We start from the raw sequence: 26,660 nt of genomic DNA, 5'->3' as shown, positions 1-26,660 counted from the left end.
TATGTGTAAGAGAAAGTAAAGTTCTGCCCTATCTGTACATGAATCAAACTAGCATAACTTTCAGCTGAGCTTGCAGATTAATTAATAATATTTTTATACAATTAAATTGATGTAGTGTATGTTTTGGAAATCCATGCAGAGTTTTACATTTAGTGAAGTGGTATAATCATATACACACTTTGCTATTCAGCACAGTATACATTCATTTGCAAGCTACTTACGTGGATATAATCACATAATCACACAGTAAACAATTTCTCAATTATCTCAATCTGCAAATCTACATAATTCATTTTCCTAGTATATTTCCTTGGACATAATGCATGAATTAGCTACAAATTATATTTAAGCCTAGATAAAATATCCATGAAATGACTATTTAAAACTTATTACTTAGGGTAGTTCTCATATTTTGTCTCCTTAATAGAACTACAAGGCTGATTTGATAAATGAAGGAAGCACAATAAGAAGTTATTTTTTTTAAAAAAGTTCATATATTTGAATACATTAATATTCCACTTTCTTCACTTAAACAAAAGTTGGATTCAAACAACCATTCATCGATTCATTCATGCAATTTATATGGCTGTCCATGCCATACAAAACTTAATGTGCTATACCAAGTTAAAAGCAAGAAGTAACATTTGACAAAATAAAATGAACTAAAAACAATAAGTGATTCAAATAACCAGAACTATTAAAACAGGTTTATAAAGCTGCCTGGCCCAACGCTCCCTTGGGGAGAGCTAAGTTTTTGAAAATTTTGAAAGGCAGACAGGCTAGCAAACATCTGGATCTTGGGCAACAATGCTATTTATAAGGTAGATGTGGTGACAGAGAAGGCATTATCTCGTGTCCCATCAATGCTTGCGATGGGGAGACATAGTCAAAGATAGGTGGTCCTGCCAATAGTCTGGCTTTATGCTGTGAATGGCTCCACAGGGGACAACTAGCACCTTGAATTGCATTTAGAAGCCCACTGGCAGCCAGTGGAGCTCATGAAGTAGCAGTGTTACTTGAGGTGCACCCATAGCTCCTCACAACACTGTATTCTGGATCAGCTGTAGCTTTCAAGTGCTCTTCAAAGGCAAACCCATGTAGAGCATGTGCCAGTAATCCATGTTAGAGGTTACCAGGGGTGGGTTCCTGCCAGTTCTAACTTCTTCTATAGAAGAGGTTCTACAAATCTACCGTGCCGTTTAGAACTGGTTTCAGCTCCCTCCCCCTGCCCGTCCGCACCACGCTTGCCCCACCCACCGCTCACTGATTGGCTGGCTCACCAATAGCCCCGCCCACCTCTAAGAGTCCTATCTAAACCTTAAAGTCTTAAAGCTATCAAGTTTGAACATCCCTGGGGGGGGGTTTCTAAAGGGTTAGGGGTGCAAGGGTCTTGTAACTTGACAGCTTTAAGGCTTGCACACTTCAATGCCAGAGTTCCTGAGCCAACATGACTGGAGGAGGAATTCTGGGAGTGAGAAGTCCACAAGTCTTAAAGCTGTCAAGTTTGAACACCCCTGGGGGTTTTTTTCTAAAGGGTTAGGGGTGCAAGGGTCTTGTAACTTGACAGCTTTAAAATCTGTGTGCTTCAAATGCCAGAGCTTCTGAGCCAACATTTTGGTTGCTAAGCAACAGCGTTGTTAAGTGAGTTTCACCGCATTTTACAAGTTGGCCATGCCCACCCGGTCACATGGCCAGCAAGCCACTCCCACAAAGAAGGCTACACCTACAGAAGAGGTTCTAAAAAAATTTGAAACCCACCACTGGAGGTTACCTAGTCATTAGTGACCATGAATAGGGTCCAATCCAGATAGGGGTACAGAAATAGGTCCCTTCCAATCAACAGTCCTTAACTGCTTCTCAAGCGAAAGCTGTAAGTGCACAAGGACCATCAGATTGCGTTCAAGTCTGATCTGGGCAGTGCAGCCTCCTTTAGAGCCAAAACTTAAAAAAAAAAAACCTCCTAGATAAAATTGCCTCCAACTCCACTTCTACTAGGTCACATAATTATTCCCTACCCAACATGTTCCTACTCACATCTCTGTCATGGTTTCTGGTAAGTTGGCAGGGATGGCTGTTAGACCTTTGCCACGACAATCTACAATGCCATTGCTACAAGTACACATGGCAGGACAGGACCCAGATGAAAAACTGCAGATATGAGTTCTGGTGGCATCATCTTGGCCTGGAGAAAGAAAAGGAGAAAGTTATTGGATTCTCTATACAAGAGGAGCAAAGATGAATGCTCAATTAACTGATTGAAGTTTTTGAGCAACATCTTTCATCACAGGGTCACAGCATATAGACAATAGTTAAATTTGTGTAAACTCTTCAAATGCAAAATAAAAATATAATTGTTGTACCACTTTTAAGCTTTTCCCTCTGTAAGCTGGAGAGAGTATGGGCTAGAAATAGGTAAATTTCTAAGTATAGCAAGTCCATGTTTGATTTGAGACTGCAAGAAAACATTGCCTACTGGAACTGATGCCTCTCATATTCATTTTGGTCAACCAAAACTAATACTGAGTTCAAATGTTGACGGACTCAACATAGCAACTATAAAGTATAGCAACTATAAAAAGAAAGGGGCAAATATGACTTTAAGAAGGCTGAGTGTCCAACGAGTAAAGAAACCTGAGAGAATGGAAAAAGCAGGTTAGCAATGTGACAGAACATAGACTGTAAAACACCTTAAATCCTTTTAGGATCTCCCAGACAAAAAAAGCTGTATTGGTAGGGATAGACTGGAAAAAAGAAGGGGGGAATGAGAAAAGATTTCTCTCTCTCACTCTCTCTCACACACACACATACACATCTTTTACAGAATGAAGAAGTTGAAATTGGAGGTGGCAGTAAGCTAGTAGTAATATTGGAGATGTTTTAAAGAAAAATGCATAGCTAGCGAGTGAAGATATTATGCTGTCTCCTGAAGAGATGCAAGTTACAGTGTGACTGAAAACCACTGAAGAGGAAGTAGAATAAACATTTCTCTGGAAGATGAAAGACAGCATGACATGAGATCTGTCTGTCTGGTGCAGACACCCAAAGGGAGGAAACTATTCAAAAACATTAACACTGTGTTACCTGCAAAAGGTTGCCAGTTAAGATTTTACCTGAATCCTTTCCTTAACTTTGGAGAATTTAGTAATAGCGCTACGCCCTGCTGCAGTTTAGGACAGGCATGCTACTATATTAACAGAAGCATTATTATTGAAGGCAGGAAGATATTTCATCTTAGAATGGTAGAGTAATTAGGTCATAAAACAATTTGCTACATTCTCTCCTTCTTTGAAGGCAGATGCCAGAAGGTAGGAGGAGGGACAAGTAGTTGTGAAGCTCTCATGCATGCTTTAGTTGAATGCCACTTGGAAAATTATCTGGCTGAAGGAGTAAATCTTACGGAGAAATAAATGTATTTCTATCCTTGGTATGCCTCAAACAATAATAATATTTTTAAATGGACTAGGTTCACATGAAGATCCTTATATGCTATATGTTATTTGATCAATCCAGAGAACCCATGACAAACAGAATTCTTTTCAAAATCACAGGTAATTGTTGCAGCATGAAACAATTTCTGCTGTGCATTAACTAAAAATAGAAATAGGAATGCTGAGATCATATTATCATAAAAGAAAGAGAAGTTATATGTAGAAATGAAATTGGCAGGCTTAACCATTGACTCTTTGGTTCAACTGCTAGCTAGTCTGTCTTAAACTTGAAAACAGACAAGACCCTCCTCCTGTTTGTTCGGGGGGGGGGGGGGATGTGTGTGTCCTAAGAGGATTTTCTTCCAAAGCTTGGAGGAAAATTCATTCTTTTTGCCCCCACAGAGAAAGCTCTTAGCACTTTGCTGATGCCACTGACCTGAGCAGCTGAATTCATTCTTTTGTATTTCTGCAACATTTAGACCACGGAGGGATGGAGGACCAGCACATTGTGTGAAGAGCCCAATAGTAGGTCGCTGGCGGAGCCACTGGGAAAGCCAACCCAAATGACAATCACAGATCAGCTGATTGGAGTGCAAGCGGCTGCAGAGACAAAGTAAAAGTGTGGGAAGAAAGGGAAAAAAAGCACCTTTTGCTTGATACTTCTAATTTACAAAGCCAGTTCTAAAGAATAGGACAAAGCTAATGAGTTTGACTGATAACTTGGGGACATTTTCTGGAAAGGAGATTCTGATTCTGTAGGGTTAGGAATGAATCCTGCATTAAGGATTGAGATGGTCAACCAAGTTCCTGTTTGCCTCTTCAATTTTGGCATTCACCCAGCCACACTGTTCCTGGAAGGAACTCAAAACAGGGCCATGTGAGACAGTCAACTAATCCACTTACCAACCTCAGACTGATCACGTCCAAGTTAATTAATTTCATTTAGTCTGTTGTATGGTAAGAATAATAACCCCAATCAATTGTCCAATGTTGTATATCAAGTCTCTAAAGAAAAAAAAAACTGGAGAAAAAGTAGCCAAAGAACCAGATATCTTCATTAGATATGTTACCACGAAAGCTGAGCATCACAGGACACATCTCTCAAGCATTGATTGGCAACAGTGGCCAAGCCAACGGGGGAGAGGCTACTGATGATAGATGTCTTGCTAGATCTTGTGAGATACCACATACTTTTTGAAATTGGGTGAGATTCTATGTTTCTGAAATGGTAATTTTTTTTACTGTATGTTGCCTGAACATCCAATGAAGAGATTTCACTGACTTTGTGATTAACTGAATTAGATGTCCTTCAGCACACAACTAAACTTTTGAAGATCTTCCTATGTTGTTATGGTGTCTCACAAATCAAACTTTAGTATCTACCTGGATTTGTACAGGTAGTTTTTATAGCAAGAATAAGCATTGGTTCATGATTTCACCAAGTTTTTATTTTTAGCTTTTCCAGTCCAGCCTATAGCACTGAGATTTTCTGGTGCTCTTTGATCCAAGAACTACAGTATTGTCCCTGTTTAGGTTTTCCAAAGTACCCTAGTTTGGCTACATGTTAACATCTGTTATGAGTCTCCTATTATTATACAAGTCCCAGGATGTCGGGAGCATTTCATACTGTGAAAACATTAATCCTAAAGGTAATATTTATTAATTTCTGGTTCATCGTGATACTGTACATATGATACCCAGTCAATTATCTTCTGCCTCCCCCACCCTATCACACCCAGGAGCCATTTCCTTATGTGCTCACAAAGTGCGCAGTTTGGGCATATGGTTGAAGCTGGAGATGGGTATGGAGCTGATATTGTTGTTGTTCAAGGTCCTGCAAGAATGAGAAAAAGGAAAAGCATCACTTGAAATACATGCACTGTCTTATTCTATCATCAATCTATTTCTAACTATCATCTATTATTTATTATATTTGTATCGTAGCCCATCTGACAAAAAGGTGACTCTGAGCAGTGACTTAATTTAAACTTAATTAAAAACAAATACATTAAAACAGTCACAATTTTTAAAAAATAAAAAAAATGCATTGGGGAAGAAGATTCCACAAGGTGGGCACCATGGCAGAGAAGGCCCATATCCTGGGACCCGCTAAATGCAATTCCCTGGCAGACAGAACCTACAGCATGTCTTCTCAATCCAGAAATGGGGCCAAGGAGTTCAGGCCAAGAGGCGGCTGTGCAGCAGGGAGAATGGTACAAGAGCAGCAAACTCAACTGATCCCTACAGCTCAGCTTAATGAGCAGGGCCTCATATCCAGTGACATGTGGTACAGTGCTCTGAAAGCCATATGACGTCCCACATGACAGTGACCACACATCCACCCTAGGCATGAAATCCTTTTATTTTTGCTACTGGTTTGGAACCGTACAGAAGCGTGTGGTGCTTCTGTACATGTGCAGAGCATCCGTGATGACGTCTGGGTGGGTGGGCGGAGCCTCCTGCCCCCACCACTACTAGTTCACCGGAACCAGGGCGAACTAGCAGAATACCACCTCTGCTCCACCCTGCCCCAGGATCTCAGCTGATGCCAGACTCAAAACCTAACTGGATATAGCTCTGGAAGTGATACATGCCCAGTCAGCCCTCTCATCAGTACTAAATTACTCATAAGGGAGGCTTTCTTACAAACCAAATTTGCATTCAGAAGAAGCAGCTAAAAGCCTCTGGAAATTTGCTGACAGGATACCAGGGCTTAGATTGAGGAGCTGACCATGAGACCAGTAGCAAACATCAGTCTCCTGATCCCTGGAAATAACCCACTCTCTGACTCTCACCGTATTCCCCCACGCCCATCACCACCACACTACTCTCCGATTCCCCCAACAGCAGCCCCATCCCGTATCTAAGCCTCTCAGTTCCCCAAACTAGATGTTGTGACCCGCCAGCAGCCTGCGTAGCTGGCAGCAGAGTGAGGAGGTTGGGGAGGAACCTGGGCCAGTCCTGGAGTCTTGGGAAGGCTCAGACGAGGGCTCTGCATCTGAGGCAGAGAGGGGGCCAGGGCCATCTGGGAGTTATGTGCTGCCTCCAAAACCTACGGAGTCTGACATCAGCGAGAAAGAGGAACAGGGGGAGTCTGTTCCCAGTGCGCACATGCACAGAGCTGCCAAAAGGCAAGAATAGTTAAGACAAAAGGGGCAACTTGGGAGTAAGACTTGGAGATGATTGGCCCTTGCCATCAGACATAAAAGAGGAGCAAATGGACATGAGCTTTTGCAGGAAGCAACTTTGTTCGTTCTGATTGGTTTAAACTCTGAAGCTCCGTTTTGACTGTGCTCCATGTGGCCTTGCAAAACTAATTGGCAATTAGGTCTTTGGCAGCATTTCAAGGGAGATAAAAGTGGGTGCTTATCAGTCTTATCTCGAAATACTGTGGCAGACTTCTATCGGACTATTCACAAACTGTTTGTGACTCATTACGGGCTGTGAATGAACATAATTCACAGCCATTTAAATAAAAAGAGGATTTTTGGGACTAAGCATGTGATTCTTACTGTCTCAGGAAGCCTAGGTCAGAACACTAGGAAGCAACTGCTGTCCTTATCAGCCACACCTAGAAGGAGAAGCTGGGCACCCTTTAGACTATCAGATTAAGTGTTCAATAGAAACACAAATTCCTATTAGTCACATATGGGGACCTCTTCTCTGTTTGATAACCATTTATTTATCTACCAAATGACTCTCCACAAATGGAAGGGAAGTCATGGGTTCTATGAATTCTCTTACAAAATCCTCTTTCAAAGTGGGGTGATCCAAGAGGACATTGCCCGTGACTTCTAAGTCTGTAGCTCAATCTGGGATGTGAAAGATAAGAATACTTTTTTCCATCTATAGGTGGAATTCAACTCCAAAATTCTGCAAACAGCATAACTAATAATAATAATTCGGGGATTTGGAATCCACAGATTTAGAAGATCCTGAGATTGGGGAAGACTACAAAGAAAACTCTTGTATACTTCCTTAAGAGAGATACTTACAATACTTCCAGCCCACGGAGAGCACGAAAGGCTCCTTCTTCAATGCAACTTATATGGTTCTTGTCCAGCTGCCTGTTTGAAGAAAGATAGGATAAAAGTGCTACCTATTCTAGATATATTGTACAATAAGATGTTCCATACATCAGCACAGCTGTAGTATATGAGAAGTGAAGGAACACAAGAAAACTGTGATCAAAAATAAGGAGCATTAGAGAACTGCAAGAACCAAGGATGGGAAAGTTTGATTGGAGAGATTATGATTTGGGGTGGAACAGTATCCACAAATATTGCATAATAAGTGGCAGACATTGTTTTTAACCTATTTATCTTCCTTTGCATAGGCTTATGAAATCATCAACTGCCTCATCTTGTTATGCTGCCTCATTTCAGTGGTAGATTTCTAGGAGGAGTGAGTAAACAATACGTATACCAAGAGTACATACTCCCACCAGGGTACCCACGTCATGAAGGTCACTTAGCTGCCCATTTAAAGCAAGTTAAGTATTTATGTTGAGCAGCAGTGATATAAGAAGAGTTGGAGAGGTTACTGAGGATGGCAAAGCCAACCTTTCATACTATATGAGAAAGGCAATGATAAGCCACTTCTCTATTTTACCAAGAAAACCACATGAATAGAGAATGGAAACGGATTGACAATATAGTATCAGATGATGAATCCCTCAGGTTTGATAGCACTTGACATGTTATTAAAGAGGAACTGGGGATCTTTCAGAGTACTAATTATGTGTTGATGAAGTGGCTAGATTATTTATTTTATTTATTTATTTATTAATTCAATTTATAGGCCGCTCCCTCTCCACAAAGGGACTCGGGGCAGCGTACAATTCAATATACAAACAAATGACGAGGAGGAGGTATATACAAAAACATTATACAATACATAATAAATAATCATGAGTTAAAACTACACAGTAAGATTAAAACAATTAAAATACCCAAAAATTCAGAATTAATTTAAAGTTTAAAATTGTCCAGGGGGATTAGAGAATGTAGTTATAATTCAGGCCAGGCCGGCTAGTTGGAACAGGTGGGTCTTGAGTTTCGTGCGGAAGGAGCGGAGATCGGTAGTTATCCTAATGTCGGGGGGAGGTCATTCCAGAGGGCTGGGCCCATCACAGAGAAGGCCCTACCCCTCGGTGCCGCCCTCTGGCATTGCTTAGTGGACGGCACCCGGAGGAGTCCCTCTCTGTGAAAGCGAATTGGTCGCAGGGATGTATGGGGCAGGATACGATCCCGCAAATAACTAGGTCCTGTGCCATGGAGCGCTTTAAATATGGTGATCAACACCTTGAAACGCACCCGGAAGACTACAGGGAGCCAGTGCAGCTCGCGCAGGAGAGGTGTCACATGGGAGTTCCCTGTACTCCCCATAACTGCCCGCGCGGCCGCGTTCTGGACCAACTGCAGTCTCCGGGTGCATCTCAAGGGGAGCCCCATGTAGAGAGCATTACAGTAATCCAGACGGGACGTCACCAATGCATGAGTGACTGTGCGCAGGGCATCCCGGTCCAATAGGGGGCGCAATGGGTGCACCAGGCGAACCTGGTGGAACGCCCCCCTTGCCACGGCTGCCACATGGTCATCCATAGACAGCCGGGCATCTAGGAGGACGCCCAAATTGCAAGCCCGCTCCACAGGGGCCAGTTGCTCGCCCCCAATGGCCAGCGATGGAGTCAGCTGGTTGAACCGGGGGGCCGGTAGCCACAGCCACTCCGTCTTGGAGGGGTTGAGTTTAAGTCTGTTGTCTCCCATCTAGACCCGTACGGCTTCCAAGCACCGGGACATCACGTCAATGGACTCGTTGGGGTGGTTCGGGGTGGAAATGTACAGCTGCGTGTCGTCAGCGTACAGATGGTATCCCACCCCAAAACCACGGATGATCTCACCCAGCGGTTTCATGTATGTGTTGAACAGGAGGGACGAGAGGACCGACCCCTGCGGCACCCCACAAGTGAGCGGCCTTAGGGTCGACCTCTGCTCCCCTGCCAACACACATTGCGTCTGGTCGGAGAGGTAGGAGCAGAACCACCGTAAAACGGTGCCCCTTACCCCCAGCCCCTCCAGCCGGCGCAATACGATACCATGGTCGATGGTATTGAAAGCCGCTGAGAGGTCTAATAGGACCAGGATAGAGGAACAACCCCTATCCCTGGCTCTCCAGAGATCATCTACCAACGCGACCAAGGCCGTCTCTGTGCTGTGCCCGGGTCGGAAGCCGGACTGGCGCGGGTCTAGATAATCAGTTTCCTCCAGGTGATGTGGGAACTGTATGGCCACCACACTCTCTACAACCTTCGCTAAGAAGGGAAGGTTGGAGACAGGACGATAATTAGCTAGCTCAGTTGGGTCCAGAGAAGGCTTCTTGAGTAAGGGCCTCACAACCGCCTCTTTCAAGGTGGCTGGTAGGAACCCCTCGCTCAACGAAGCATTCACTAGTCCCAAGAGCCAGCCTCGTGTGACCTCCCAGGATGCCAGTACAAGCCAGGAGGGACATGGGTCCAATAAACATGTGGTGGCTCGCAGTCGCCCACGCAACCTGTCCAAATCATCGGTGACAACAGAGTCAAACTCCTCCCAGAATGGTCTCTCAAGACTAGCCTCGGACGTCCCCCCTGGATCACTGAGGGAGACCCATTCCCTCCGGATCTGAGCGATTTTATCCTGCAGATATTCCCCAAATTCCTCTGCCCTGCCCTGCAAGGGGGCTTCCCGCGGCCTCTGTGACAGAAGGGAGCAGGTCACCCGAAACAGGGCAGCAGGGCGGTTGTCTGTGGATGCAATGAGAGCGGCACAATATCGGCGTTTGGCCACTCTCAATGCCACAAGGTATGTCCTTAAATAGGTTCTTACCTGTGTTCGGTCAAATTCGGAACGAGAGGATCTCCATCTGCTCTCTAGGCGTCTCTTGTGGCGTTTCATCACCCTCAGCTCCTCGGTAAACCAAGGAGCCAGGGTGGTTCTTTGCCACAGGAGAGGCCGCAATGGTGCAACCCGGTCTAAGGCCCCGGAGGCCGCACTATTCCATGCGGCTACCAGGTCCTCCATCCGGGAGCGGGTCAGGTCGACAGGAAGTGGCCCAAGCTCCGTCTGGAACCTATCCGGTTCCATCAGGCGCCTGGGGCGGAACCACCTAGGACATTCTGGTTCCGCCTCCCCGCGGTGGGGGGTAGTGCCAGGGAAGTCAAGCCGGAGAAGTGAGTGATCTGACCATGACAGGGGTGTGATGACTAAGTCCCCTATTCCCAGATCACTCGTCCACTGGCCAGAGACAAAAACAAGATCCAGTGTGTGGCCTCCCTCGTGCGTGGGGCCCTGAATTAATTGAGTCAGGTCCATGGCTGTCATGGAAGCCATGAACTACCGGACCACCTCGGATGCTTCTCCCATCGACGGCAAGTTGAAATCCCCCATAACTACCATCTCTGCGATCAGCTCGAGGAGTTTGGGCAGGGCCGCTGATGTATAGCGAGGAGCCAAGTATACAATCAGCAGGCCCAACTGCCTCCCTGGGCCCCATCTCACACCCAGAGACTCACACCCGGATGTCTGTGGCACAGTGAACTCTCTCGGTTCCAGACTCTCCCATATAATCACCGCTACCCCACCACCCCTATCCTGGGCCCATGGCTGGTGGAATACACGGTAGCCCAGTGGGCACATTTCCACGAGGGGCAGACCTCCCTCGTGGCCCAACCAGGTCTCCGTTATTCCTGCGAGGTCTGGCTCCCCCTCTGAAATCAGGTCTTTTATGAGGGGGGCCTTGTTGACAACAGATCTCGCATTACACAGCATCAGAAAACAGGATAAGAAGCAAAGGGTGGAAACTTATCAAAGAGAGAAGCAACCTGAAACTAAGGAGAAATTTTTTGACAGTTAGAACAATTAATCAATGGAACTACTTGCTTCCAGAAGTTGTGGATGCTCCAACTCTGGAGGTTTTTAAGAAGAGATGGGACAACCATTTGTCTGAAATGTTATAGGGTTTCCTGCTTGAGTAGGGGATTGGACTAGAAGACCTCCAAGGTCTTTTCAAACTCTGTTATACTGTTATTTGAAAAAAAAAGATCTCCCTGGGTGGGGACTAAGAGGCAAAAGTGATTTGATGGCACATAATCAATGATAAAATCAACAATATAATGCAGTGGCACACTATCCTATCTACCATGGTCACTCACAAATTCTTGAGATCAGTGGCTCCACGGAATGCCTTTCTGGGCACAGCCTGAAGAAGGTTCTCACTCAGGTCTCTGCAAAAGAGAAATTTGGGGAGGAAAAAGAATTTATCAATTAAGAGGAAGAGAGCTGATAAGGCAATAGAAGACGAGGACTGGTATAGCCCAGATGCATGGTCACCTTTACTATTGTTACACACACCAGAATTATAAGGCAACATTGATTTGATGGCACCTAATCAAGAATGAGCTCTGGAAATACAGACTCCACATTGCCTGCTCTTTTCAATAATTGTTACGTTGGGTAATTTTGCAATAGCAAGATGTTTTGTGGCCTATTTCTCTAACTAATGATTTGGTTTTACGAAGTTCAAGGAACTCTTCTTGCATTTTTTGAAAAATCTTATGTGTTTGTATTTTAACTTTTTTTTTTAAAAAAGAAAAAGCCACATTGAAATCCTGATTCCCAGATCTAAAACTTGTGCTCTGTCCTTTTTTTTTCAGCTTGCCTTCTCCACTTTTTTCTTCATTTAGTTAATTTTTGAAATACTCAATGAATAATTTTACTATAGATAAATATAAAAAAATTTGTATGAACAAGAAATAAGACACTAATAACAGCAGAGCAAATAAAAAAATCTAAGATAATAAAGTAACATATTCCAATATGTCACTAAAGACTTATAAAATAGATGATGTTTCAATAGCATCCAAATATTCCCGTGGGGTTTTAAACTAAATGGTTAACACAGCAGAAATCAATAACGTCCATAAACAATAGTATAAAATCAATACTATAAGTTATACTGACAGTATAAGAATAATTTGAAACATCCTCAAATCAAGCTATTTAGATGGCTCTTATAGAACATTATAGTCCAAGAACAATTAAATTTTCCAATTCCAATTAAATTTTAAATCAGATTTATTTTTCAATTAGAATATTATTTAAGAACACTCTTTCTTCCTAAGAATGAATCAAAGAACGTTTCCAGTAAAAATCACATAGGATCTGTTGACGGGCTATATGGTTTTGCACAATTTAATGAGACTATTCAGGTTGTAAAGGAATTACAACTTTCCAATTTTTTCCCATTCTGCTTTTAAACATTTCCAGTATTGTACTTTGCAACATTGCTACCACACTTAAAAAAAGAAAAATGATCCAAACTCTAAAATCTTTCCCCCCTCCCCCAACATTTTTGGGAAAAAGCATTATTAATTTTAGAAATCAAAACTGGAACATCATACCAAAGATAAAACAATTCTAAGTATAATTTTCAAAATATTTGATAGTCTTCTATTCAAATTCCCACTCTACCCTAAATATTCAAATTCTTCATCCATTTGATATACAATCTTTAACTTTTTCACATTCTGAATCATACTTTACTAATAATTTAAAACTGTGCCTAAGATGTCGAATCTCAGAGTTCTTTCTTTTGTACAGTAGTTCTTTTGTTGCTATGTGGCTAGTTTGTTTGAAGTTGATGGATTGTGTATTTCACAGCATAAATAAAAGCTACCAAAATAAGAATGGGTAATTCATTATATATTAGTGGATTACAATGTATAAAACTCTCTCTCGAAGGAGGAGGAGCCAACGTCGCGATGATATGGATGTGCAGTCTCGATGCTCTAAGACTGCTGCCGATACTTTTGCCGCTGGGTGGTCCAATCAGACCTAAACAGTCCCGTAGAGATGGTGAACAGGAAGAATACGTCTTACTGATCTCAGGGACACCGCAAAGTCCCTGATCGATCCAAGAGAAGTTCTTCAAGCCGGCAACAAAAAGTCCAGTCCCAGGCTGATGAAGTTGGGACGGCTCCGGAACAGAAGGGAAGCAGAAAGAAAAAGTGTGTCCATCTGGTGAGGAAATTTTATTGTTTTGGAAAAGACTGCCCATTTTTTTTTAAAAAAAATGTTAAATTAAATCCGAAAGCAGAAGAAAATAAGCGGTGAAATTAACCTATATTGGATTGCTTTGAATAGTGTGTTTAATTTTACTTTGTGGATTGAAGTTCTCACAACTTTTTTTTTAAGAGAACGGATCAGTTTTTCTTTTTCTATTTTTTTTTTAACTTATGGATTAAAGTCTTCTTATTTCAACAAAGACTTTTATTACTTGCTATTAATTCTATTTGAGAACTCTGTTTCTTTTAAGTTTGAAATAACATTAGAGAGTGGGAAGCAATACTGCCACTTGGAGGCTGGAGGCTTGAGTTTTTGAAACAATGCACTTTCCCTTTTCCTTTTGATCTCACTGACTTTGTTTGGCAACTTGTTTATAGAAAGTGATAAGAAGCAAGGGCACAAATTGTTTTTACAGGTGCACTTTGAGAGTCTTACTGGCAGTGGGAGAGGAAAAGAAACAGAACCTTCTTTTTTGAAGATTATAAATGAATTTGTGTTTAAGCTAATTTAATATAAGAAGCCTTGAAAGCCAGAGTGGCAGTATGTACTAGCCTGTCAAAATGGCACAACATTCAAAAGAAACGATAACTTTGCAAACATCTTGACTGGAATTCAAAATTTATTAGAAATAACAGAGAGAATTGAGAAGAAGATGGAAAAAAATAGAGTTTATAACAGCAAAAAATGATGGGGTCAGAATCCCAAAAATTGAAGGGGAAAATGATTATAAAGACAAGACAACTGATTACTTTACCAGTGGAGTGAACATGGTTGAAAGTGAGAAAAGGGGAGTATGGAAAAGGGAATTAGATCGACAGGAACTATACCCCAGATTCAAGGCATAGAAGAAGAAAAAAGAGGAAAATGATGGATTTAAGGAGAGAGAACTTCTCAGAAACAAGATTGGCAACCAAAGATAACCTGATTAAAATAGCAGATGGAGGGCATCGAGATTACTTAAGTGATGCTACAAGAGAGAAGTCCACAAAAATTTTTATTAAGGAAATAAATAGATCAATTCCACAAATGACAAAAGAAATAACACTGTATTATTACTTGAAGGATACAGGCTGATATATGAAAATTGATAATAAAAATTTAGTTAATTGTAGTAATTAGTGATTAGTAATTTAATAATTTCTAGAGTGCTATGTTAAATAAATAATTGATAAGGATAATAAGGTACATACATGCAGTGACGTGCGGTGAGGTTTATGACTGGTGAGGCACTGACACAGTGCTGGGTTTCAAATATTTTTAGACTTGTGGACTTCAATTCCCAGAATTCCACAGCCAGGCATGCTCAGTTCCAATTTAAAGCGACAGCATTTGTTTTTCTCTTTTGCTCCTTTCTTTTTCTTTTTCTTCTCCTTCCCCTCCTTCCTCCCTCTCTCCCTTCCTCCCCCTCTCTCAAACACACACACACACACACACACACACACACACACACACACACACACAGAAGTTGGATTGGACTATCTCTCCTACCCCTTCCCTCTCTCACTCACTCTCAAACAAACCCCCCACACACAAAGTTGGATTGGATATCTTTTCCAGTGGCTTGAAAGCAGCTCCTCTGCCACCCCCCCCCCCATTTCCCTGCTGCCTTTCCCAAACACCTCCACCATTGCAAATGCAGCCTGCTGTCTGGGTGGGAAATGCCTGGAACACAATAAAGCCCAACCACCACCTCCTGCTGGCAGGCTGGGGTGAGAGGAGAGGCAGAGAAGCCGGAGGGGAGCCGAGCCAAGCCTTCCAAAAGAAAGAGGCTGGGGGGAAGTGTGTGTACTACAGCATGGCTCTTTGCCTGGCTTCCTGCCTCCTCCTGTGGTCTCCTCAGTGCTCACTTGTGCTCTCCCTCCCCAAGTGTAGTTTGATTGCAGGTGGAGCCACGTTGCCTTTTCAAACTTGTAATCACTGAAGCTGGGCTAGATTTTTATATAGTTTTATCCAGCTGTGTGTGTGAGAGAGAGAAATGAATGGGGGCCTGGGGAGGAAGTCACTACACTTGGGAAGGGAGAGCACCAGTGAGGTTAAGCAGAGTCATCCACGGTGAGGCAGCAACTAGCTCAGCTTTTTCCTTTTACTTTTTTTTTCATGATGAGAGTGGTGAGGCTGTGCCTCACTTGCCTCACCTGACTGCACGTCACTGCATACATGTGTTGGTTTGATGAGAGGAAATTTGATATAATTAGCAAATGAATTTTTGTTTATAAATAATATCTATAACAATAACAATGAAATGACAAGGGATAAATTGTAAACAGTGATACCTTGTCATCAAATATAATTAATTTTTACTTAGAATATGCTACAAAGGGGTAATGTTATTAGATGATATTAGAAATAATTAATGAAATGCTACTATGTGCTTGTGTTTTTTAATTTTGGACTATTTCATGTAAAAGGATGTTAAAACAACCACAGTCAAATGAGAAACGTGGTCTGTTGATAGTAAGATATATAAAGATTTTTAATTTAAAATACATAATGTGATTTGAATTATAAGCAATGACTGGGGAAGAGATACATGAAAGTTATTTGTAACCAATCGGCACACTTCTACAATATGATTAGTGATTAGTAATTTAGTAATCTTTAGAGTGAATTGTTAAATAAATAATTGATAATGATAACAAGGTACACACATGTGTTGGTTTGAAGAGAGGAAACCTGATATAATTAGCGAATGAATTTCTATTAATAAATAACAATTACAATAATAACAATGAAATGACAAAGGATATACTTAACAATATATATGTGTACTGGCCCAATAAAAGGTATTGGGATACAAATAGTAAACAGCGACTTGGAAAAGAGGATTAGAAATTTTGTTATCAATCATAATTAATTCTTACTTAGAACATGTTATAAAGGTGTAATGTTATTGGATGATATTAGAAATAATTCATGAAATGTTATTATGTGGTTGTGTTTTTCAATTCTGGATTATTTTATGCAAAAGGACGTTAAAACAAGTATAGTCAAATGAGAATTGTGGGGTGTTGATAGTAAGATATATAAAGATTTTTGATTTAAAATATACAATGTGATATGAAAGTAATGACTGTGGAAGAGATGCACGAAAGTTATTTGTAACCAATTGACACACTTCTACAATATGTAACAAAAGATGATTTTATTTTATTTTATTGTGTTGTGTTTGTCTGTTTAACCAAAAATAAAAAAAATCTTTTTTTAAAATCTCCCCCCCCCCCCTCTCTCTCTCTCTCTCTCTCTCTCTCTCTCTCTCTCTCTCTCTCTCTCTCACACACACACACACACACACACACACACACAAACACACCACTACATTGTTCAACAGTTTGCAAATAATTGAAAGACAATATGTTAAACTAGATTCCAGCAGGGGGCAGAATAGGCTTTTAATTGACATTGGATATATCCCTCTATTCTGTTCAGTGTCTTGTTTCCAAGACCTTTGAGATAGAACATCTGGATTTGACATGTAAATTGGGGAAGTCCTTATTACTGCACATTTTGTGCCAAGTAACCAATCATAAGTGATTCGTGCCATAATAGAAACATTTCTTTTATAATAGATATGCAATGCTTTGTTAACTAGAACATGTGTGCTGATGAAAGCTATCAGATCTGGTTTGTAAAAATCCAAGCAACTCTGCCATCTAGTGGATGTCTGGATTTTTGCAAAACAGATTTGTTCGCCTTAGGAAAGACAGAACTAGTTTCACATCTTGCTGCAAAAATTACACTGTGCATTTTCTGCTCATGGAGAGAAAGTATTGCCTTGAGAACACCTGCCTTCATTTCATCAGGACTGCTTTACAAGAGGCAGAAATTATTTTGCCTCTTTCTTCTTCCTAGTTCAGAATGTGGCTCCAGGCAATGATTAGTAGTGCACACATCTAGTCTACTATTATAGCAGTATATACTAATCTACTGAGTATTACTATTAAATACCCTGGTGACCAAAACAAAGGTTTTTCATAAGGATCATTGTTCTGTCAAAAAAACCAAGGAGTTTCTGTCAATTCTGTTCCACCAACTTGTGCTTTTCAGTAGAAACACAAACATGAAAGCATGAAGGAATAAAATTCTCTGTCGGGACAATCTTCAGGAGTACTGTTTTCCCCACCATTTAAGTATTTCATTCCAATTTCTTGAACTATATAAATTGCTTTATTATAAAAATGGGACGTTGACAGATTTAATAGATCCCTGAAGACGTATCAGCTCAGCTCATCCACTCCTTCCTATGGAGCATTTTTATTCACTTTTGGATCGTTGCCTCTCTTCTGTCGTTAGTCAAGACCTCTGTAAAACTGCCACAGAACTGTGGGATTGCAGGGCTTGGAAGAAAGATGAAGCGTCTGACCTTTAGAGATCTTCTCTTCCAGAGACAGCTTCCTTCAGGATCTTTTCCCTGAAGGAAAGGAAGGGCTTCCTTTGTACAACTCTGATTTCAGTTTCATGGCTTTTCCAAGGAACATTAAGCTGCCACTTTCCCAGACATGTACTGCTCCGATGTTGATGAATAACAGTTTGGAGCAAGAACTCTGTCTGACTTTAGAAGAATAACCTGGCCACTATTTCCCCCATCCAGCCATCCATTCATGCTGAGTCAGATAAATGGATATCCAAAGACAAGCAGCTTTATTACAGAATAAGAGATCACTACCTAGCAATGGGTGGGAAACTAGCTGAGCATCTGGTTAGTTAGACCGATCTGTATCACCAAGCATATTCCTGGCAATGAAAATACTGTTCTACACAGCTGAATCATTTTGAGGCCCTATTCTATTCATCTCCAATTTTATGCTCCTTTATTATTAGTTATTTAACTAAGGTTTTTTTGGTTTGGATTTTAATATGAAGCGATCTAATTTGAATTCTTTAATGCTGTAGCTGGGAATTAATTTTTTTTTTAATTTTTTCACAATTCTTTAAGTCTCGTGATAAAATTCTGATTTAAAAAATGACTAAATGTATATGGGGGGGGCAGAAGAGTGGATTAATAAAACTCTAAAGCGATTACACAAAATCATATATTCTTTCTAATTACATATGATTATGTATCATTAATTTAAAGTTTCAATTTCTAGTACTCCTTCTCTCCCCTTCTCTATATATTTAATCAGAGAATATCACAGTATAAAAATTTAGACAAAAAGATTTATGATTCTGAACACTGTAAAATTGAATTTGAAAATAGAATTGTATACAAATGATGAGTATGTAATTGCTAAAATGGGTGAATTTCAAAATTCGCTGTTCAAAATTTGAAACAGAACAAATGAAAGAATATATGATAAAGCGAGCTAAAATTTTTGGTTATAATATACAGTTGGAACAGTTAGAAAACATGTGATTGAAGGGTTAAAAGTTATACTATGGTATAATAAAGATAATTTTTATAAAATTGTCAGAGAAATTGCCAAGGATGTATAAATGGTCCCTCAAATTAATGTAAGAAATACAAACAAGAAGGTATATTCGATCATGTTTGGTGGACATGTAAAAAAGCTAGAAAATTATGGATTCAAATATATAAACGGATTCATGTGATTTATATGACAACTGCAGCGAAATTATTTATGCACAAAAGATGGAACAATTCAGCACAACATACAAGGGAGGAATGTTTGTTGAAGATGATGAAACTCACTGAGATTTCCAAATTGACTTCTTTCATTAGAGAAAAGATAATATCTGCATTTATTGCTGATTGGAAATCCCTTAGAGGTAGTTCTTGATTCACGGCCAATCACTAGCAGACCAGAGGTGGATTCCTAACGGTTCGGACTGGTTCAGCCGAGTAGGTAATACCTCAGCCTGCCATGCCCCCCAAACAGCTGCCACGCCCCTGAACATCTTATTCTTTTGCTCCTGTGCCTGCGCATGTAGCGCATCCCTGCGGGAAACCAGCAGAAGCAGAAGCTGGAACCCACCCTTGCAACAGATCCCGAAAAAGCTACATTCAACCCAGTATTCCATGTTCTGATGTCTCTGCCCTCCTTGGCCGTCTTGTAACCACGTTAGGCGCTTGGCAACTGGACTGCATTTATGGCCATTTGCAGCATCCTGTGCCCATGTGGCCATGATTTATGGCATTTTTGTTCAAAGCTGGCCTTTACTTCAGGTTTCCCCAAAAATCCACCCTATATCTTACATTGGATTTGCTTAATGACCATGGTGTTTGCTTGACAATTGTGGAAATCACTTAATGACTGTAGTGTTTGTTTAACAACCATCGCAAAAACATCATAAAATCAGGCATAGTCATGTGGTGAATTCAAAGGTGGTATTCAGCCAGTTGTCTCCAGTTCGGCCAAACTGGTAGTGGTGGCTGCTAGAGGCTCTGCCCACCCACCCCGCATAATGTGCGGCCTTCTGCGCATGCACAGAAGCAGTGCGCATGTGCAGAAGGTGGCGCGTACACTCATATTTGCGAACCGGTAGGGAAGGTAAGTGAATCCCATCGCTGGGTAAATTGCTTTATGATTTTCACAACTTATGTCTGAAATTGAAAGCCCAATTATGGTTGTAAGTCAAACACCACTTGTATACACTTTTTTATGGTAAACAAAAAAAAAGAATATATGATTTATGGTTTGAAAAGATTAGACAGGATAGATAAAAAGAGTACGTAGAAAGAAGAGACTCATATTGTAACTTTAGAGAAAGAAATAAAGCCCAGAGTCACTTAGCTGAGTTGGGTGACTATAACAATTGATTGATTGAATAGATAAATAAATAAATAAAATGCACATGAGAATTATGAAAATACATATAAATGTTTATGCAGACTTTAAAAAAATCACAAACTGATGCAAAAATGGGGCAAAATGTGTTTAATAAGGTAAGAGATTTACAATAAATAAAAACATGAAATTACACTACAATTTAGTACAACTATTAGGCACAGGTTCCGTGTCCTCAAACATACAATTCATGACTCAGCTTTTCCATCCTCTTTCCCTCCTCTTGCCTCTCCTGACAACTATTCAAGAGAGGAGAAAGGCAGGAGGGGCTCCATGATTTCCTTGCTCTGATGATAATCAAGGGGCAGGGGTCTATGAATTGAAAATAATGCAATTCTCCAATCACTTCTTGGGTGACTTGACCTCAGCAGCTTTCATCCAACATAATATCAAATTTTCCAGAACTGACATTTGCAGATTCCAATCAATCTTCACAAACCATCAGGAATCTGTCAAACATGTAATAGTGACTGTATCAAGGAATGCCCTATATTATACTTACTGTAGCATGTGACCATATGGTTTAATGCCTGGAAACTAAAGCTCCACTCTGATGGAATGACCATGGCTTTAAGACCAATCTAACAAAATTTCTAATTTAGTTGTTATCCCATCCCACCACAAATTCATGGCACACAGAGAATTGCATTGGAACATGTGTCTGCCTCAGCACCCGATGCCTGTTGTCTTTGTCTCCTACATCATGGCTTATATGTTCTGGACATGTCAACTATAAGCCCTATCTGGGATGGGTGTTTTGACTGAAAGCAAGGCCTCCCAATGTGCTGTCCAGCATTCAGCAAGGAACTGAAGCCAAACTACCTGACATCCATAGGGCACAGCTTTCTCGGTGGGGTGCTCGCTCAGACAAGCAAGCCAAGCATTTAATCTCCTGCCCTATGGGCCTGGCTGAGCCTGATGCAATAAGGCGATGCAATGGTATTATGTGCCTTTCATTCTCTTGGCTAATCCCAACTTCACACTTTAACCTGATTGAAGCATGTTTGGCTTGCCAGTTCCTTGTGCTGAGAGGATTAGGGCTGGACCCAGCAGGATGATAATTGCTTCTTACGGGCTCAGATCAACCATTCTATTTCCAATGCACAGTTGCTATCAGTGAAACAATCAACTTGCAGTTGCGGTGTTCCCTTCTCAAATTTGCCAAAGGATGTAAAACAACAAAAAGTTAGCAAAAATAAAATAATCATTACAACAGTTGCACAATTGCTCAATGGTTAGCCTGATAAAAGGCTATCAGGTAACAACAACAACAACAACAACAACAATTCACCTATTACTTTGGTTTAATTCCCCCCCCCAAAAAAAACTAAGATGTGATCCATGAGTTAATTATGAAAAGCAAGATGAAAAGGCAAGGCTGGAGCATTGATAGAGATGTGGTAATGGAAGATCTATTTATTTTGAATCTCCAAGACCAGATGAAATCCATCCTAAGAGAATAAATCCTTATACATCACATCCAAGAAATCTTGGAGCACTGATGAAGTACTAACTCACTGGGATGCCCCTATCTCCAAATGGGGAAAAAGGAAAATAGTGCAAACTCAATTCAGTTTGTCTGAACCTGAAACCTGGGAAGAGTCTTGTTTTAAAGAATTTTATTGATTTTTAAATTTTATGGGGAAAGGGTAGGTGGATATACAAAAAATTTTTGGCAACTCCATCGTGCTAGAGGTAGAAATCTTTTCAATTCTCACAACTTTTACAGAAAGGAAAAAACAATAGATAAATGATAAGCAGAAACAGCATCTTATTATACATTGTATCAACCATGTGTTCAATCATCTCTTTTGCCACTTTCTAATATATCAACAATTACAATGATATTCCAGATATATTTATTTTTGTGACCTGAGTCTTTCCAATATTGTTCCCTCCCCCCTGTCCCCAGGCAGAGCTGCAGCCCCTCCCTCCTTCATGTCTTGTGTATTGTCGCCTTTTTCACTACTTCTTATATTTCCGTCCTCTAGGAGGGCACTATGTTTTTTAATGAAGGCCTCTGCCTCCACAACTGTGTTAATTCTAATTCTGTTTCCCTCCCAGAAGATCAAAATTCCTTCTGGCAATAACCATCTAAACCAAATTCCTTTATTATATAATTTCTTTGATAAGGAGGAATACTTCCTCCTCTTATCTCTTATTCTTTTCGGAATTTGCTTAAGAATGGCAATTTCTTTATCTTTATATTTTATAAGACTCTAGAATCTCATCCCTCGTGGTCTTCCTGAGAAATTTAACATGTACTTCCCTTGGAACATAATGTGTTCTGGCATATGCTGAATTAATCCTGTAAACCAGATCCATATCCCACCACAACTGTTCTTTATCTCTTTTAATATATTCTGCTAAAATTGTACTCATGATATCCTTAAGATCTTCATCTTCTGTCTCCGGTAGATTCTGGAATCTGAGAAAGAAGGACATTCTTTCAAGTTCTATCTTTGCCATAAAATTTTCCAATTCTATATTCCCTTTTTGGACTGCCTTAACCTCCTCCCCCAGCCTAACCTCCTCCCCCAGCAGACCAATTCTCTGTTTATTTTCTGTTATTTGTTGTTGTACACTTTTGAGCTCTTCTCTAAAATCTGCCACCTCCTTTTTCAACTCATTTTGTCCCTGCATAAGAGCCTGGAACATTTGAGTACCTGGGAAGATTCTTGAGAAGGTTGTTGAGAGTGTGGTGGCACAACAGTTCCCATGCCACTTGGAGGAAACTGATTATCTGGACCCGTGCCAGTCCGGTTTCCGGCCCGGCCACAGCACGGAGACGGCATTGGTCGCGTTGGTGGATGATCTATGGAGGGCCAGAGATGGGGGTTGCTCCTCCATCCTGGTCCTATTAGACCTCTCGGCGGCTTTTGACCATGGTATCCTATTGCATCAACTGGAGGGGCTGGGGATGAGGGGCACCGTTTTGCGGTGGTTCTCCTCCTACCTCTCTGGCCGAGTGCAATTTGTACTGGCAGGGGGCAGAGGTCGACCTCGAGGCCGCTCACTTGTGGGGTGCCACGAGGGTCGGTCCTCTCGCCTCTCCTGTTCAATGCATATATGAAGCCGCTGGGCGAGATCATTTGTGGGTTCGGGGTAGATTACCATCTGTACGCGGATGATACCCAGCTGTACATCTCTACCCCAAACCACCCCAACGATGCGGTCGAAGTGATGTCCCGGTGTCTGGAAGCCGTACGGATCTGGATGGGAAGTAACAGACTCAAGCTCAACCCGTCAAAGACTGAGTGGTTGTGGCTACCGGCACCCCGGTTCAACCAGCTGATTCCATCACTGGCCATTGGGGGCGAACATCTGGCCCCCGTGGATTGGGTATGCAATTTGGGCGTCCTCCTAGATGCCCGGTTGTCAATGGACGACCATGTGACAGCCGTGGCAAGGGGGGCGTTTCACCAGGTTCGCCTGGTGCACCAACTGCGTCCTCTATTGGACTGGAACGCCCTTCGCACAGTCACCCATGCGCTTGTGACGTCCCGGCTAGACTACTGCAATGCTCTCTACATGGGGCTCCCCTTGAGATGCACCCGAAGACTGCAGTTGGTTCAGAATGCGGCCGCACGGGCAGTTTCGGGAGTCGCTAGATACTCCCATGTAACACCTCTCCTGCGCGGGCTGCACTGGCTGCCTGTGGCTTTTCGGGTGCGTTTCAAGGTGTTGATTATCATCTTCAAAGCGCTCCATGGCACAGGACCTAGTTATTTGCGGGATCGTATCCTGCCCCACACATCCCTTTGGCCGATTCGCTCACACAGAGAGGGACTCCTCCGGGTGCCGTCCACTAGGCTGTGCCAGCAGGCGACGCCCAGGAGAAGGGCCTTCTCTGTGATGGGCCCGACCCTCTGGAATGACCTTCCCCCTGACATTAGAACGACCACGGACCTCCGCTCCTTCCGCCAAAAGCTCAAAACCCACCTAGTCCCTTTGGGGAGAGGGGGCGGTCTAGAAGTCTAATAAACGAAACTAAACTAAACTAAACTAAGATCATTAAAAAAATCTTCTATACAAAAAGATCTGTATGCAATTTGAAAATAATGCAGTGCTTACCAGCAATCTGAATGGATTTGTAAAGAACAAATCTAGACAAATTAAAATTACTTTATGTTTTGACTGGGTAACTTCCTCCACAGATTATGGAAATGATGTAGACAAAATAATCCTGGACATCAGCTAAGTATCTGACAAACTACAGTTTAACATTTTGGTGAAAATGCTGAAGTATCAGCTGGATGGCATGACAATTAAATTGACACATAGTTTTCTTCAAAACTGCATTTCAAACTGTTCATATCTGCTTTCTCATTCAGTCGGAAAAACGTATTTGGGCCTTCTATTCTTGATTTGAATGAAGATGCAAAATGAATACTTACCAAATCTGCACCTTACATGAAGCTGAGTTAATGCAGTGCTCCCCAACCTTTTTATCGCCACGGACCGGTAAATGTTTGATAATTTTTCCGTGGCCCGCTTGTTTTGATTTAATAATTTTAATTTAATTGTATTTAAACATGCCTTCAAAATAAAATACAGCTACACCAAAAAATGAATATAAAGTGATTTATTTTATTTAACTCACTAGAATGCCAAATCAATGAGAACCCTGAGCTTGTTTCTTTGCAACGAGATGGTTCCAGTGTTATATAATGTCAGTATCACTTAACAACGCTCCTGCTTAGCAACCAAAATGTTTGCTCAGGAACTCTGGCATTGAAGTGTGCAAGTCTTAAAGCTGTCAAGTTGCAAGACCCTTTGCACCCCTAACCCTTTAGGGAAAAAAAAACCCAGGGTCTTCAAACCTGACAGCTTGAAGACTTGTGGACTTCAACTCCCAGAATTCTGAGAGTGATTGATGCCCTTGGTGGACTTCAATTCTCAGAATTCTGGGAGTTGAAGTCCACCAGTCTTAAGAGCCAATTTTGCAGATCCCTGGGCAAAATTGGCTCTTAAGACTGGTGGACTTTAACTCCCAGAATTCTGAGAATTGAAGTCCACCAGTCTTAAAACAGCCCCAAGAAGCGAGGAGGGAGAAAAAGAGACGAAGGCCAAGGAGCTTCTCCCCCCCCCCCGCAAAAATCTTATCAGGGAGCCGGCGGGCAGTATCAAATTAGCTGATCACGCAGCATGCACGGAAAGCGAGGTTTGACCGGGTGGGGCAGTGAAACTCCAGGGCTAATTCCCCATGAGAACTGTTGCCTCTGAAGCGATATTTTGCTCCAATGCAATATTTTGAAACTTTAAGCGCCCCTTTCCCTTTTTTCTTTTCAACCCACAATGATTAGGGAGGATCCTGAAGTCGGGCGGGGCTGAGAAGCGAGGCGGCAGAAAAAGAAACAGAGGCCAAGGAGCTTCCCCCCCCCGCCCCCTCCCAGCAAAAATCTAACCGGGGAGCCGGGCGGGCAGTAGCAAATTAGCCGATCACGCCGCATGGGCAGTAGCAAATTAACCGATCACGCCACGTGATCGGCTAATTTACTACTGCCCACCCGGCTCCCCGGTTAGATTTTTGCTGGGAGGGGGCGGGGGGGAAGCTCCTTGGCCTATGTCTCTTTTTCTCCCTCCTCGCTTCTCAGCCCCGCCCGACTTCAGGATCCTCCCTAATCATTGTGGGTCAAAAAGAAAAAAGGGAAAGGGGCGCTTGTTTTGAAGTGCCCCTTTCCCTTTTTTATTTTTGACCTACACTGATTAAGGAGAATCCTGAAGTCACACAAGTCAAGCGGCAATGAACTGCGTTTAGCTGGAGCTGGCTGGAGACCGTGTGTGCGTGTCCACACCAAATATGCGACGCTGGCGCTGCGCGGCAGTTAGAAATTAGTGCGCAGCGTACTCTAGGCACGTGCGCGTCCGCGCGGCCCGGTGCCGATTGATCCACGGACCGGCACCGGTCCGCGGCCCGGGGGTTGGGGAACAAGGAGTTAATGCCTTAGAAAGAAATAGATTTCAAAGCAATGTTTCTGGGTTAAAGAGAAAGGCTTAAAGTGATAGAATAAAATGTAATAGAAACCAATAATAAGTTCTTTATTCTGAAAACAAACATCAGATGTATAGGTATAGCATAGTGGGTGTCAAAAGACATAACATTATCTTTTTCTCAATGGAATAATTCTTGACTGCAAACTAAATATGGATCAGAAGTATAATTGACTTCAAAATAAGGAATGCAATTTTAAACTGTTTCAAAATCATGGGAGGAAATGCTTCAGCTTAATTTTGTCAGAACCAGTCTTGAACACTGTCTCCTGTTCTGGCCATCAGACTTCAAGAATTCAGGGAAACTAAATGATTCGACTAAAGCAACGAGGATGATCAAGGGACTGGAAACTGCCGTAAGTACTGAAGAGAATCTGTAAGAGCTGGGC

At 41.8% G+C, this 26,660-nt stretch overlaps 1 protein-coding gene across 2 annotated transcripts in view; it reads right to left on the bottom strand.

The window, feature by feature from the left end:
• SLIT1 (slit guidance ligand 1) overlaps positions 1–26,660 on the bottom strand; it is a 151,206-nt gene that overhangs the window by 40,224 nt on the left and 84,322 nt on the right. For both annotated transcript variants that reach the window (XM_081953702.1, XM_081953703.1), the window contains exons 5-9: positions 11,620–11,691; positions 7,424–7,495; positions 5,191–5,262; positions 3,865–4,028; positions 2,035–2,182 (exon numbers count right to left, since the gene is read on the bottom strand). In XM_081953702.1, coding sequence (XP_081809828.1) covers positions 2,035–2,182; positions 3,865–4,028; positions 5,191–5,262; positions 7,424–7,495; positions 11,620–11,691 — 528 coding nt within the window. The remainder of the gene's footprint in view (positions 1–2,034; positions 2,183–3,864; positions 4,029–5,190; positions 5,263–7,423; positions 7,496–11,619; positions 11,692–26,660) is intronic.

Source organism: Natrix helvetica, assembly GCF_964273705.1.
Source record: "Natrix helvetica genome assembly, chromosome: 5".
Lineage (NCBI taxonomy): Eukaryota > Metazoa > Chordata > Lepidosauria > Squamata > Natricidae > Natrix > Natrix helvetica.
The sequence above is the reverse complement of the archived record's forward strand: the minus strand, read 5'-3'. Positions and strand labels throughout refer to the sequence as shown.